The following is a 16,110-nucleotide window of genomic DNA, read 5'->3' as shown; positions in this document are numbered from 1 at the left end:
TCCCGGGACACCATATAGTCCCCTTGTTCCCAGTTCGCTATCACTGCTCTGAGTGACTCCATCTGGATTTGAACCCTTGTAAGTGTTCAAATTTTTCAGATTTAGAATCGGTCTCACCTAGCCTTCTGGCTTCAGTACCACCCTATAGTGTGGAACAATACCCCTTTCCTTGTTGTAGGAGGGGTAATTTTATTATCACCTGCTGGGAATACAGCTTGTGAATTGTTTTCAATACTGCCTCCCTGTCGGAGGGGGACATTGGTACAGCAGACTACAGGAACCTGCGAAGGGGGAAACGCCTCGACATTCCAATCTGTGCCCCTTTGATACTACTTGTAGGATCCAGGGGTCCTGTACGGTCCCAGCGTCATGCTGAGAACTTAGTAGAAGCGGTGGAGGGCTTCTGTTACTGGGAATGGGCTGCCTGCTGCAGTCTTCTTCCCTTTCCTCTATCCCTGGGCAGATATCTTATAGGGACGAAAAGACTGAGGCTGAAAAGACGGTGTCTTTTTCTGCAGAGATGTGACTTAGGGTAAAAAACGGTGGATCTTCCAGCAGTTGCCGTGGCCACCAGGTCCCATGGACCGACCCCAAATAACTCCTCCCCTTTTATACGGCAATACATCTTTGTGCCGTTTGGAATCTGCATCCCCTGACCACTGTCGTGTCCATAAACATCTTCTTGCAGATATGGACATCGCATTTACTCTTGATGCCAGAGTGCAAATATCCCTCTGCGCATCTCGTATATATAGAAATGCATCCTTTAAATGCTCTATAGTCAATAAAATACTGTCCCTGTCAAGGGTATCAATATTTTTAGTCAGGGAATCCGACCAAGCCACCTCAGCTCTGCACATCCAGGCTGAGGCGATCGCTGGTCACAGTATAACACCAGCATGTGTGTGTATACTTTTTAGGATATTTTTCTGATAAGCATGTGAGCGCCTTATCCACCCTGAGGAATGTTTCCCAATGCGCCTTAACTTCTGGCGGGAAAGGGTATACCGCCAATAATTTTCTATCGGGGGAAACCCACGCATCATCACACACTTCATTTAATTTATCTGATTCAGGAAAAACTACAGGTAGTTTTTTCACCTCACACATAATACCCTTCTTTGTGGTACTTGGAGTATCAGAAATATGTAACACCTCCTTCATTGCCCTCAACGTGTGGCCCTAAAGGAAAATACGTTTGTTTCTTCACCGTCGACACTGAAATCAGTGTCCGTGTCTGGGTCTATGTCGACCGACTGAGGTAAATGGGCGTTTTTACAAGCCCCTGACGGTGTCCGAGACGCCTGGACCGGTACTAATTTGTTCGCCGGCCGTCTCATGTCGTCAACCCACTTGCAGCGTGTTGACATTACCACGTAATTCCATAAGTAAGCCATCCATTCCGGTGTCGACTCCCTAGAGAGTGACATCACCATTACAGGCAATTTGCTCCGCCTCCTCACCAACATTTTCCTCATACATGTCGACACACACGTACCGACATACAGCACACACATAGGGAATGCTCTGATAGAGGACAGGACCCACTAGCCCTTTGGGGAGACAGAGGGAGAGTTTGCCAGCACACACCAAAATGCTATAATTATACAGGGACAACCCTTATAAAAGTGTTCCTCCCATATAGCATTTAATATATATATGTATATCGCCAAATCAGTGCCCCCCCTCTCTGTTTTAACCCTGTTTCTGTAGTGCAGTGCAGGGGAGAGCCTGGGAGCCTTCCCCTCAGCCTTTCTGTGAGGGAAAATGGCGCTGTGTGCTGAGGAGAATAGGCCCCGCCCCCTTTTCGGCGGGCTTCTTCTCCGGAGATTGTGAAGTCTGGCAGGGGTTAAATACATCCATATAGCCTCAAGGGCTATATGTGATGTATTTTTCGCCATACAGGTATTCTACATTGCTGCCAGGGCGCCCCCCCCCCGCGCCCTGCACCCTCCGTGATCGCTGTGGGAAGTGTGCTGACAGACAATGGCGCACAGCTGCAGTGCTGTGCGCTACCTGAGGAAGACTGAAAAGTCTTCTGCCGCCTGGTTCCGGACCTCTTCAATCTTCAGCATCTGCAAGGGGGTCGGCGGCGCTGCTCCGGGACGAACCCCAGGGCGAGACCTGTGTTCCGACTCCCTCTGAAGCTAATGGTGTCCAGTAGCCTAAGAATCCAATCCATCCTGCACGCAGGTGAGTTGAAATTCTCTCCCCTAAGTCCCTCGATGCAGTGAGCCTGTTGCCAGCAGGACTCACTGAAAATAAAGAACTTAAAAACTTTTTCTAAGCAACTCTTTAAGAGAGCCACCTAGATTGCACCCTTCTCGGACGGGCACAAAAACCTAACTGAGGCTTGGAGGAGGGTCATAGGGGGAGGAGCCAGTACACACCATGTGATCCTAAAAGCTTGCTTTTGTGCCCTGTCTCCTGCGGAGCCGCTATTCCCCATGGTCCTGACGGAGTCCCCAGCATCCACTAGGACGTTAGAGAAATAAGATTTAACTCACCGGTAAATCTATTTCTCGTAGTCCGTAGTGGATGCTGGGACTCCGTAAGGACCATGGGGAATAGCGGCTCCGCAGGAGACTGGGCACAACTAAGAAAGCTTTAGGACTAACTGGTGTGCACTGGCTCCTCCCACTATGACCCTCCTCCAGACCTCAGTTAGGATACTGTGCCCGGAAGAGCTGACACAATAAGGAAGGATTTTGAATCCGGGTAAGACTCATACCAGCCACACCAATCACACCGTATAACTCGTGATATTATACCCAGTTAACAGTATGAACATAACAGAGCCTCTCAACAGATGGCTCAACAATAACCCTTTAGTTAACAATAACTATATACAAGTATTGCAGACAGTCCGCACTTGGGACGGGCGCCCAGCATCCACTACGGACTACGAGAAATAGATTTACCGGTGAGCAAAATCTTATTTTCTCTAACGTCCTAAGTGGATGCTGGGGACTCCGTAAGGACCATGGGGATTATACCAAAGCTCCCAAACGGGCGGGAGAGTGCGGATGACTCTGCAGCACCGAATGAGAGAACTCAAGGTCCTCCTCAGCCAGGGTGTCAATTTTGTAGAATTTAGCAAACGTGTTTGCCCCTGACCAAGTAGCAGCTCGGCAAAGTTGTAAAGCCGAGACCCCTCGGGCAGTCGACCAAGAAGAGCCCACCTTCCTCGTGGAATGGGCTTTCACAGATTTAGGCTGCGGCAGGCCAGCCGCAGAATGCGCAAGCTGAATTGTGCAACAAATCCAGCGAGCAATAGTCTGCTTCGCAGCAGGAGCACCCAGTTTGTTGGGTGCATACAGGATAAATAGCGAGTCAGTCTTCCTGACTCCAGCCGTCCTGGAAACATAAATTTTCAAGGCCCTGACTACGTCCAGTAACTTGGAGTCCTCCAAGTCCCTAGTAGCCGCAGGCACAACAATAGGTTGGTTCAAGTGAAAAGCTGAAACCACCTTAGGGAGAAACTGGGGACGAGTCCTCAATTCTGCCCTATCCATATGGAAAATCAAATAGGGGCTTTTACATGACAAAGCCGCCAATTCTGACACTCGCCTAGCCGAAGCCAAGGCCAAAAGCATGACCACTTTCCACGTGAGATATTTTAAATCCACGGTTTTAAGTGGCTCAAACCAATGTGACTTCAGGAAACCCAACACCACGTTGAGGTCCCACGGTGCCACTGGAGGCACAAAAGGAGGCTGAATATGCAGCACTCCCTTAACAAATGTCTGAACTTCAGGCAGTGAAGCCAGTTCTTTTTGGAAGAAAATCGACAGAGCCGAAATCTGGACCTTAATGGAACCCAGTTTTAGGCCCATAGTCACCCCTGACTGTAGGAAGTGCAGAAATCGACCCAGCTGAAATTCCTCCGTTGGGGCCTTCCTGGCCTCACACCACGCAACATATTTTCGCCATATGCGGTGATAATGTTGTACGGTTACATCTTTTCTAGCTTTAATGAGCGTAGGAATGACTTCCTCCGGAATACCTTTTTCTTTTAGGATCCGATGTTCAACCGCCATGCCGTCAAACGCAGCCGCTGTAAGTCTTGGAACAGACAGGGCCCCTGCAGCAGCAGGTCCTGTCTGAGCGGCAGAGGCCATGGGTCCTCTGAGATCAATTCTTGAAGTTCCGGGTACCAAGCTCTTCTTGGCCAATCCGGAACAATGAGTATAGTTCTTACTCCTCTTTTCCTTATTATCCTCAGTACCTTGGGTATGAGAGGAAGAGGGGGGAACACATAAACCGACCGGTACACCCACGGTGTCACTAGAGCGTCCACAGCTATCGCCTTAGGGTCCCTTGACCTGGCGCAATATTTTTCTAGCTTTTTGTTTAGGCGGGACGCCATCATGTCCACCTGTGGCCTTTCCCAACGGTTTACAATCAGTTGGAAGACTTCTGGATGAAGTCCCCACTCTCCCGGGTGGAGGTCGTGCCTGCTGAGGAAGTCTGCTTCCCAGTTGTCCACTCCCGGAATGAACACTGCTGACAGTGCTACGTGACTTTCCGCCCATCGGAGAATCCTTGTGGCTTCTGCCATCGCCGTCCTGCTTCTTGTGCCGCCCTGTCGGTTTACATGGGCGACTGCCGTGATGTTGTCTGACTGGATCAGAACCGGCTGGTTTTGAAGCAGGGGTTTTGCCTGACTTAGGGCATTGTAAATGGCCCTCAGTTCCAGAACATTTATGTGTAGGGAAGTCTCCTGACTTGACCAAAGTCCTTGGAAGTTTCTTCCCTGTGTGACTGCCTCCCAGCCTCGAAAGCTGGCATCCGTGGTCACCAGGACCCAGTCCTGTATGCCGAATCTGCGGCCCTCTTGAAGATGAGCACTTTGCAGCCACCACAGCAGAGATAACCCTGTCTCCAAGGACCAGGGTATCAACCGATGCATCTGAAGATGCGATCCGGACCACTTGTCCAACAGGTCCCACTGAAAAGTTCTGGCATGGAACCTGCCGAATGGAATTGCTTCGTAGGAAGCTACCATCTTTCCCAGGACTCGCGTGCAGTGATGCACCGACACCTGTTTTGGTTTCAGGAGGCCTCTGACTAGAGATGACAGCTCCTTGGCTTTCTCCTCTCGGAGAAACACTTTTTTCTGGACTGTGTCCAGAATCATCCCCAGGAACAGTAGACGTGTCGCAGGAACCAGCTGTGACTTTGGAATATTTAGAATCCAACCGTGCTGGTGTAGCACCTCCTGAGATAGTGCTACGCCGACCAACAACTGCTCCCTGGACCTCGCCTTTATCAGGAGATCGTCCAAGTATGGGATAATTAAAACTCCCTTTTTTCAAAGGAGTATCATCATTTCGGCCATTACCTTGGTAAATACCCTCGGTGCCGTGGACAGGCCGAACGGCAACGTCTGGAATTGGTAATGACAATCCTGTACCACAAATCTGAGGTACTCCTGGTGAGGATGGTAAATGGGGACATGCAGGTAAGCATCCTTGATGTCCAGTGATACCATGTAATCCCCCTCTTCCAGGCTTGCAATAACCGCCCTGAGCGATTCCATCTTGAACTTGAATTTTTTTATATATGTGTTCAAGGATTTCAAATTTAAAATGGGTCTCACCGAACCGTCCGGTTTCGGTACCACAAACATTGTGGAATAGTAACCCCGTCCTTGTTGAAGTAGGGGCACCTTGACTATCACCTGCTGGGAATACAGCTTGTGAATTGCCTCTATCACAGCCTCCCTGCCTGAGGGAGTTGCTGGCAAGGCAGATTTGAGGAAACGGCGGGGGGGAAATGTCTCGAATTCCAGCCTGTACCCCTGAGATACCACTTGAAGGATCCAGGGATCTACTTGTGAGCGAGCCCACTGATTGCTGAAGTTTTTGAGACGGGCCCCCACCGTACCTGGCTCCGCCTGTTGAGCCCCAGCGTCATGCGGCGGACTTAGAAGAAGAAGCGGGGGAGGACTTTTGTTCCTGGGAACTGGCTGTATGCTGCAGCTTTTTTCCCCTACCTCTGCCTCTGGGCAGAAAGGACACGCCTCTACTCCGCCTGCTCTTTTGGGGACGAAAGGACTGTACCTGATAATACGGTGCTTTCTTTGGTTGTGAGGGGACATGTGGTAAAAATGCTGACTTCCCAGCCGTTGCTGTGGACACTAGGTCTGAAAGACCATCCCCGAACAACTCCTCACCCTTATAAGGCAAAACTTCCATGTGCCTTTTAGAATCTGCATCACCTGTCCACTGCCGAGTCCATAACCCTCTCCTGGCAGAAATGGACAGTGCACTTATTTTAGATGCCAGCCGGCAAATATCCCTCTGTGCATCTCTCATGTATAAGACAGCATCTTTAATATGCTCTATGTTTAGCAATATAGTGTCCCTGTCTAGGGTGTCAATGTTTTCTGACAGGGAATCTGACCACGCAGCTGCAGCACTGCACATCCATGCTGAAGCAATAGCTGGTCTCAGTATAATACCAGTGTGTATATATATAGCCTTCAGGAGAGCCTCCTGCTTTCTATCAGCAGGTTCCTTTAGGGCGGCCGTATCCGGAGACGGTAGTGCCACCTTTTTTGATAAGCGTGTAAGCGCTTTATCCACCCTAGGGGGTGTTTCCCAACGTGACCTATCCTCTGGCGGGAAAGGGTACGCCATTAGTAACTTTTTAGAAATTACCAATTTTTTATCTGGGCAAGCCCACGCTACTTCACACACTTCATTTAATTCTTCAGAAGGGGGAAAAACTACTGGTAGTTTTTTCTCTCCAAACATAATACCCTTTTTTGTGGTACCTGGGGTCACATCAGAAATGTGTAAAACATTTTTCATTGCCTCAATCATGTAACAAGTGGCCCTATTGAACATTACATTTGTCTCTTCGTCGTCGACACTGGTATCAGCATCCGTGTCGACATCTGTGTCTGCCATCTGAGGTAGCGGGCGTTTTAGAGCCCCTGATGGCCTTTGAGACGTCTGGGCAGGCACGAGCTGAGAAGCCGGCTGTCCCGCATTTGGCATGTCGTCAAATTTTTTATGTAAGGAGTCGACACTTTCACGTAATTCCTTCCACAAGTCCATCCACTAAGGTGTCTGCCATGCAGGGGGTGACAACACATTTATAGGCATCTGCTCCGCCTCCACATAAGCCTCCTCATCAAACATGTCGACACAGCCGTACCGACACACCGCACACACACAGGGAATGCTCTGACAGAAGACAGGACCCCACAAAGCCTTTTGGGGAGACAGAGAAAGAGTATGCCAGCACACACCAGAGCGCTATATAATACAGGGATTAACTAAATTATATCCCCTTATAGCTGCTATATATGTATATTGCGCCTAAATTTAGTGCCCCCCCTCTCTTTTTTACCCTTCTGTAGTGTAGACTGCAGGGGAGAGCCAGGGAGCTTCCTTCCAGCGGAGCTGTGAGGGAGAAATGGCGCCAGTGTGCTGAGGGAGATAGCTCCGCCCCTTTTTCGCGGACTTCTCCCGCTTTTTTCAGGAATTCTGGCAGGGGTAATTTATCACATATATAGCCTCTGGGGCTATATATTGTGATGATTTTGCCAGGCAAGGTGTTTATATTGCTGCTCAGGGCGCCCCCCCCCCCCAGCGCCCTGCACCCATCAGTGACCGCAGTGTGAGGTGTGCATGAGGAGCAATGGCGCACAGCTGCAGTGCTGTGCGCTACCTTGTTGAAGACAGGAGTCTTCTGCCGCCGATTTTCCGGATCACTTCTTGCTTCTGGCTCTGTAAGGGGGCCGGCGGCGCGGCTCCGGGACCGAACATCAAGGCCGGTTCCTGCGGTCGATCCCTCTGGAGCTAATGGTGTCCAGTAGCCTAAGAAGCCCAAGCTACCACCAGTTAGGTAGGTTCGCTTCTTCTCCCCTTAGTCCCTCGCTGCAGTGAGTCTGTTGCCAGCAGATCTCACTGTAAAATAAAAAACCTAAAATATACTTTCTTTCTAGGAGCTCAGGAGAGCCCCTAGTGTGCATCCAGCTCAGCCGGGCACAAGATTCTAACGGAGGTCTGGAGGAGGGTCATAGTGGGAGGAGCCAGTGCACACCAGTTAGCTATTCCCCATGGTCCTTACGGAGTCCCAGCATCCACTTAGGACGTCAGAGAAATTATGAACTGTTCTTTTTTTGTGACAGGGTACTAACATATTTGTTCACGTCTGTATAATATAAATTTATCAAAGCAACATTCGCTATAGGTTGTCATGAGATAATTTTAGGACTTGGTGAGCACTAGAAAATTGTTAATTGTATCCTACTATGTAAATTGATGTGAAAGGAACTACTTTCCTTTTTTTTATTTTTTTATAACTTTAACTACCGTATATACTCGAGTATAAGCCGACTTTTTCAGCACTTTTTTTTGTGCAGGAAAAGCCCCCTCGGCTTATACTCGAGTCAGTGCTGGCAGTGCAGTGCAGTGGGAAGGAGGGACACGGAGGGCACAGCGCGCGCCTCTCCTGTGTCCCTCCTGCGTCTCCGGCGGCAGCGGCGGGTCTATTAAAGGAAGTACCCTTTCGTGAGCTCGGATTGGCTCACGAACCGGCACTTCATTTAACAGACCTGCCGCGGCCGCCGGAGACGCAGGAGGGACACAGGAGAGGCGCGCACTGTGCCCTCCTGTGTCCCTCCTTCACAAGACAACGCTGGAGCGGCAGAGGGTAAGTTATAGCAGGCACTGGGGGAGCATATTTGGCACTTGGGGGGGGGGGGGGGGGCATATGTGGCACTGAGGGGGCATGCATATCTGGCAGTATGAGGGCATATCTGGCACTGTGGGGGCATATCTGGCAGTGTGAGGGCATATCTGGCACTGAGGGGGCATGCATATCTGGCAGTATGAGGGCATATCTGGCACTGTGGGGGCATATCTGGCAGTGTGAGGGCTGTGTACGGCTAGAGCTGCATTTCCCACCCTAGGCTTATACTCGAGTCAATAAGTTTTCCCAGGTTTTTGTGGTAAAATTAGGTGCCTCGGCTTATATTCGAATAATACTCGAGTATATACGGTAATTGAGAAGCTTTGTTCTTATAAAGATTAGTTCAGCCAACAAGAAAGCCTATCAATTGTGTCTATGCTATACTTATTGTTTGAGAGGTCCCACTGCTTTACTCAATTTCCTGGAATTATAAGAAGTATTCAGGCATGTCTTCTTAATTAAATATGTATTTTTTAAATGGTACAGCATCCTGTTCTATACTAACTTCTGGTTGGCTACAGTCTTTTAATTCCCTTGCCTTGAAAGCACTTGTGGCACAAGACAGCTGGGTGGGTAGACAACGCAGAATGCAGGACAACTTTAAAACAATAGGGTGAGTGATATTTCTCTATAGTTTGAGTGTCAGAGTGACCTTGACATTATGCAAAATTGTATTTCCTAACATGACTCTTCATTAACCACAGTTCATGTTTCCACATTTACCAGATGTGTTTCGAGGAGTGTCCAGCAGAGTTCTGAGTAGCTTCATGTCTTTTATATTATGTATATAAATGGACTCTTCTAAACAAACCACCAATCTCTACAAAAGAATAAATACATAATCAGCAAGCTCCTCCCCCACAGAGTATAGTCACTTTAAGCACTCCTGTTACATACCTGCCGGTTCAGTCTGATGGACAGGATGTTGCCGGAGTAATTGTAGTTGCAGATTTCGGTGCCTTTCTTAAAGTGGAATACGTTCATCTGCCGTGGTTTGGAGTTACTGACAACCACAACCAAACTGCTGGAGAAGAGCCGTTCCACGATGTAAACATCAGAGAGCTCATCTACACTCATAAGAGATAAGTGTTAATAGGAGAGAAGGTATTTTTATGACTAAGAGAGTCATAACAATAACTACTGGGAAAAAGAAAGCCAGATACCTAGAGCAATATATCTCCTGCAATGTATAAGGCTTATCAAATGGGAAACAGACACTTTCTAGGTCCTTTCCCACACAGTCTGTCAGTCCCCATTATTAATGAAGCATGACCAACTAGTTTTCTCGTTCTCCTAGAAAAACAAATTATGTATACAAATATCAGAGGTGATCTAATGAATCCTGCTAGAAGAATAACTAGAACCAGAGACTATGGGATTGATTCAGCAATTGAATCTACTCCTAAAGTAAAGTAAAGACCCCAAACAGCAACTGTGACAATATAGGAGTCCCTAAACACAACATGTCGAGATATGTCACAGTGGGGCAGATGTACGAACGTGCGCTATGTGCTTTTTGCACATAGCTCACGCTAACTCCCGCTGTTACCGCATCATCCCAATGTATGATGTGGCTCACAGCTGCTTGATAAGGAAGCCTGGTAGCGCACACTGGCAGATCGTCTGCGGCTGTGTTCCTTTTAGGAAGTTGACAGCTACCTGATGTACGAAGGTTGGGACTTGACTTTCCGCTCGTTAAGGCCCTCTGTTATTTCGGCAGGTCAGGGCTGGTGCTGCGGGGGCTGCTGCTGTGTGGTTGTTCACTGTGTATGTTAATAAAGTTTTTGAATGTCATTTCTCAGTGCCTTTCTGTCAGGAACGAGGTTAGAGGCTGTCATAGACAATTGACTCATCTGCACTGTAGCTTGTTTGTTATGAAGTGTGTGTGTGTTGTCTAATGTAAACAGGTTTCCTTATAAGTATATATATATATATATAACATATACACTTATAGTGAAACCTTTGTTTATTATATCTATCTATCTCATATATATATATATATATATATATATATATATATATACACACATACACAAACTTATAGGGTAACCTGTTTACATTAGACAACACACACACTTCATAACAAACAAGCTACAGTGCAGATGAGACAACAGTCTATGACAACCTCTCACCTCGTTCCTGACAGAAAGTATATATATGAATACGCCAACTGCTGCAAAACGGCCAGCCGATTCTGCAGCTACGGGGTCAGGGATTGTGCGTCGCGCTTGCGCAAACAACCCGGCAGGGGACAGTGCATGCGCGCACCAACACCAAACGGACCAAGAACACATCGCCGCAGGGCTGTCATAGCACATCGCTATGACAGCTGCCCAGCGGATCATACATTCCGGTGATCTGCGCAGGCAGATCACCGCAAAATAGAAGAGAGGTGACTCAACGGTCATAAGGGATGGTAAGAAGATTTTAATACATCTGCCCCAATGTGAGTAATTATCCTCAGATAATGGACTAGGTAGATTATGTATCTAAAGGTGGGTACAGACTACCAGATTCTGGAATGCCGGCGACGGACAACTATATTGTTGAACGATATAGCGTTCAACGATATAGTGCGTATACACTGAACATTAATGTTCAATGATAAAGTTCAGTGACGTCACCCCCGTAATTCCCGGACATGCAGCTCAGTCCGACATTGATGGGTTGGGCTGCATGTCAGCTCAATATTGGTGAACGCTGAACGACGTGCGGGAGGAAACATCGTTCATTGGTCACCAATAATACCCCCATACACACTGGACGATATAAGCCTAAAAATAAACAAAAACAACATTTATGTCATTATCGTTTATTTTTTAGGCTGAAATCACCCAGTGTGTACCCCCCTTAACACCCGAAAAATGATCTCTTCCAGAACAGACCTAAACTATACATAAAATCACATGCCTATACATTGAAGGAAAGACTATGTTTATCACGGTATTGGTGATCCTGCTCCCAAATGAAGATTTATTAAAAACAAACCCATTTAATATTTTATTTCCTATGTCCATCCCCTCCCTAAAAACACTTTACTATAGTAGAGGCCTGAGATCCGTCATCTACTGCGTAGGAAGTTAAATATACATCATTTTCTGACTCTTTTCAGCTAAAATGTACTGTAATCTCCTATAGTGAAGAGAAAAAAACACAACACAATGTTCTTCAACTATACTGTCATTATGAGATTATGTAACTCAATCAAATTATTAAATCATTACTCCTTGATATTTAGGTGGGTTAGGTGAAATATGAAGGCGAATATATGCACGACCTTTCATTTTTTAACAATATTTCATCTATCAATTACTGTTGTTTCTATGGGTAACTCTTCCACCCCAACTCTGCCCATTCCTCTGTATGTTGACAATAGGACACGTACAGTATGCAGGCACACCAATCTATACAGTGTTTCAAATTGAATTGACAAAGAACTGTAGACCAGTGATAGACAATGCTTAAAACATTTGTGGACTTCTTCTGTTGTTTTCCATAGGAACTCTCCTCATATATCCCAACTGTCTATCTGTGATAGTGGTGGGATAAACTGCCTCTGGTAACAGTCATCTACCAACACCCCAGAAAGAGCCGGACTCTTACAGCTTTCATGGACGAGGTCCAGCTGCTCCACAGAGGACAGAGAGAAGAGCTTGTAACCAGTTTTCATCCCAATGGCCAATGACCTTAAGAGAGAAAAAAAAAAAAAAAGTAGAGTAGAGTATTAGCAGGTGTGTGTGTATGTAATAGATAGATAGATAGATAGATAGATAGATAGATAGATAGATACACACACACACACACACACACATCTATCTTCGAATCAACCTCAAGGGATAAGAAACCATTAAGAGCCTGATGCAGAGTTGGATGTATGCCTGCTTGCGGAGCATATCTTATAAGTTTTCTTTCTTGTAGTAAGTCACTGTGTATGCCCCAAAAATGACAGTACCCAAGTAAATGGCACAAGAGACGTAAGCATTTCAAGTGTATTGCCATGTGTGATAGAAGAGGAGTAACTGACCTGTAAAACTCTCATCAACAGTAATCTCCAGACTTCAATACAGCAACCTCCTCACATTCACATCACCTATCTGCCACTGTTTCACTCCATCCTAATACTGCACAGAGACTAATCTTCCTCTCTCTGTACTGTACATCCACATAAATTTGCCTCCTCCAGAATCCTTATCAACGCCAACCCTTCGCAAATCTGAAATATCATCTCAAAATACTCTCCTGAATGCCTTCTTAGGGAGGTGTGTGTCCTACACCTCCTCTCTGATAACTCCTTTCAGGCTTCTCCTGCAACACTACCCACCTATGGGATTCCCTACCCCCAACCATAGATCTTTAAAATGCTTGGTAAGTGTCTGTCTACTGGTAGCGCATACACCGGGTGTAGCCTCCACCTCCCCTTTGTAATATTTTAGTGGTACAGCCCCCTCTTCACTAGTATAATATAGGGTATTAAATACAAAGCTGTACACCCCAATATATAATGTTATATCCCATTCCCCAGTCTAGTGCGATACTTGTATGTGTACTGTAAAAGAGTAATAAAATAGTACAGCTCTCCTCCCCCAGCATAACATATTAATGGTATAATCCCTTCCTCGCCAATAAGACTATAATAATGGTATAACTCCCTCCTGCCCAGGGATAATATAATAGTTGTGTAGCCCCCTCCTGCTCAGTAATTATATAACAGTGGTGTAGCCCCTCCTACTCAGTAATTATATAACAGTGGTGTAGCCCCCTCCTGCTCAGTAATAATATAACAGTGGTGTAGCCCCCTCCTGCCCAGTGATAATATAATAGCGGTGTAGCCCCTCCTGCTCAGTAATAATATAATAGTGGTGTAGCCCCTCCTGCTCAGTAATAATATAATAGTGGTGTAGCCCCTCCTGCTCAGTAATAATATAATAGTGGTGTAGCCCCTCCTGCTCAGTAATAATATAATAGTGGTGTAGCCCCTCCTGCTCAGTAATAATATAATAGTCCTGTAGCCCCCTCCTTCTCAGTAATAATATAATAGTCGTGTAGCCCCCTCCTGCTCAGTAATAATTTAACAGTGGTGTAGCCCCCTCCTGCCCAGTGATAATATAATAGCGGTGTAGCCCCTCCTGCTCAGTAATAATATAATAGTGGTGTAGCCCCTCCTGCTCAGTAATAATATAATAGTCCTGTAGCCCCCTACTTCTCAGTAATAATATAATAGTCGTGTAGCCCCCTCCTGCTCAGTAATAATTTAACAGTGGTGTAGACCCCTCCTGCCCAGTGATAATATAATAGCTGTGTAGCCCCTCCTGCTCAGTAATAATATAATAGTGGTGTAGCCCCTCCTGCTCAGTAATAGTATAATAGTGGTGTAGCCCATCCTGTCCAGTAATAATATAATATTGGTGTAGCCCCCTCCTGCCCAATAATAATATAATAGCAGTGTAGCCCATCCTGTCCAGTAATAATATAATAGCGGTGTAGCCCCTCCTGCCTGGTATTAATATAATCATGGTGTAGCCCCCTCCTGCCCTGCCCAGTAATAATATAATAGCAGTGTGGTCCCCTCCTGCCCAGCAATATTATAATAGCGGTGTAGCCCCCTCCTGCCCAGTAATAATATAATAGCGGTGTAGCTCCCTCCTGCCCAGCAATAATATAATAGCGGTGTAGGCCCTCCTGCCCAGTAATAATATAATAGCGGTGTAGCCCCTCCTGCCCAGTATTAATATAATAGCGGTGTAGCCCCTTCCTGCCCAGTATTAATATAATAGCGGTGTAGCCCCTTCCTGCCCAGTATTAATATAATAGCGGTGTAGCCCCCTCCTGCCCAGTATTAATATAATAGCGGTGTAGCCCCCTCCTGCCCAGTAATAATATAATAGCAGTGTAGTCCCTCCTGCCCTGTAATAATATAATAGCAGTGTGGCTCCTTCCTGCCCTGTAATAATATAATAGCAGTGTGGCTCCTTCCTGCCCAGTATTAATACAATCATGGTGTATCCCCTCCTTCCCAGTATTAATAAAATAGCGGTGTAGCTCCCTCCTGCCCAGTAATATAATAGCAGTGTACCCCCTCCTCCCCAGTATTAATATAATAGCGGTGTAGCCTCCTCCTGCCCAATATTAATATAATCATGGTGTAGCCCCCTCCTTCCTAGTATTAATAAAATAGCAGTGTAGCCCCTCCTGCCCAGTTTTAATATAATAGCAGTGTAGCCCCCTCCTGCCCAGTATTAATATAATAGCGATGTAGCCCTCTCCTGCCCAGTATTAATATAATAGCAGTGTAGCCCCCTCCTGCCCTGTATTAATATAATCATGGTGTATCCCCTCCTTCCCAGTAATAATATAATAGCGGTGTAGCCCCCTCCTGCCCAGTATTAATATAATAGCGGTGTAGGCCCTCCTGCCCTGTAATTATATAATAGCAGTGTGGCTCCTTCCTGCCCAGTATTAATATAATCATGGTGTATCCCCTCCTTCCCAGTATTAATAAAATAGCTGTGTAGCCCCCTCCTGCCCAGTAATAATATAATAGCAGTGTACCCCCTCCTCCCCAGTATTAATATAATAATGGTGTGGCCCCCTCCTGCCCAGTAATAATAGAATAATGGTGTGGCCCCCTCCTGCCCAGTAATAATATAACAGCGGTATATGGTGTGACAGCGGTACGGTCAGGGTATATTACGTGCAGTCCTGGTTGTAGGACAGACAGCAGACCTCCGCTCCATCTGCCCCTGCTCCTCCTCCGGCATCCATATCATCAGCTGTGGCCCGGGCACCTCACCGCTCACAGTACTTTCCACATCCGCAATAAACAAACAACAGCTGACAGCGCCTCTCCACCTTTCCGCAATTTTAATTGGCCAGTTCCGGCAATACTATCTCCACCTTTCACCTTCATTGGCCAGGGCGTTTTACAATCAGCCAATCATCATAAAGTGTCTTTCAGCAGCGAACTTCCGCCAAATCACGGGACTGTCAGAGTGAGCACCATAATCCCCACCCCTTCCCCTAAAGGGCCGCTCCTGATTGGTGATCGGGACACGAGACAGGGAAGCTACTAGTAATGTCAGTCTGAGGCAACATAGACACAACCGTCTGAGCCTCTGAGGTGTCAGTGTTATATAGTCGCCGCCTGCATGTTATGTTAGTGATTCGTGAGTAATGACCCGTGTTCATGTTGGTTATATCCTCTGTTCCCGAGCCAGCGTAGAAAAGTTTTTAAAGTGTGCCAGGTCTCTGTTAACTGCCTACACTGGCAGCATCCATACTGTGAGCTATATGATCTATTTTAAAGCTTATGCTATGGGTAGTAGATGTAGAGAGAGAGATAAAGTAGCAACCAATCAGCTCCTGCCATGTTTTTAACACAGTAGAATGGTAGCACAGTGTGTA

The 16,110-nt window shown here is 46.7% G+C and overlaps 1 protein-coding gene and 1 long non-coding RNA gene across 4 annotated transcripts in view; one reads left to right on the top strand and one right to left on the bottom strand.

The window, feature by feature from the left end:
- The window catches only part of WIPI1 (WD repeat domain, phosphoinositide interacting 1), a 93,327-nt gene extending 77,734 nt beyond the window's left edge, over window positions 1-15,593 (bottom strand). For 2 of the 3 annotated variants that reach the window (XM_063960732.1, XM_063960733.1), the window contains exons 1-4: window positions 15,401-15,593; window positions 12,313-12,395; window positions 9,607-9,776; window positions 9,433-9,529 (exon numbers count right to left, since the gene is read on the bottom strand). In XM_063960732.1, the coding sequence (XP_063816802.1) occupies window positions 9,433-9,529; window positions 9,607-9,776; window positions 12,313-12,395; window positions 15,401-15,471 (421 nt within the window). In that variant the 5' untranslated portion in view covers window positions 15,472-15,593. The remainder of the gene's footprint in view (window positions 1-9,432; window positions 9,530-9,606; window positions 9,777-12,312; window positions 12,396-15,400) is intronic. The other variant, XM_063960731.1, reaches the window with a different exon arrangement.
- Window positions 15,594-15,759: 166 nt separating this feature from the next.
- The window catches only part of LOC135056025 (uncharacterized), a 33,856-nt gene continuing 33,505 nt past the window's right edge, over window positions 15,760-16,110 (top strand). The window contains exon 1 of the long non-coding RNA XR_010243867.1: window positions 15,760-15,872. This is a non-coding gene — a long non-coding RNA (uncharacterized LOC135056025). The remainder of the gene's footprint in view (window positions 15,873-16,110) is intronic.

The sequence above is a fragment of the Pseudophryne corroboree genome, chromosome 3 (genome assembly GCF_028390025.1).
Source record: "Pseudophryne corroboree isolate aPseCor3 chromosome 3, aPseCor3.hap2, whole genome shotgun sequence".
Classification (NCBI taxonomy): domain Eukaryota; kingdom Metazoa; phylum Chordata; class Amphibia; order Anura; family Myobatrachidae; genus Pseudophryne; species Pseudophryne corroboree.
Note: the sequence above shows the minus strand (reverse complement) of the source record. Positions and strands in the feature narration are given on the sequence as shown.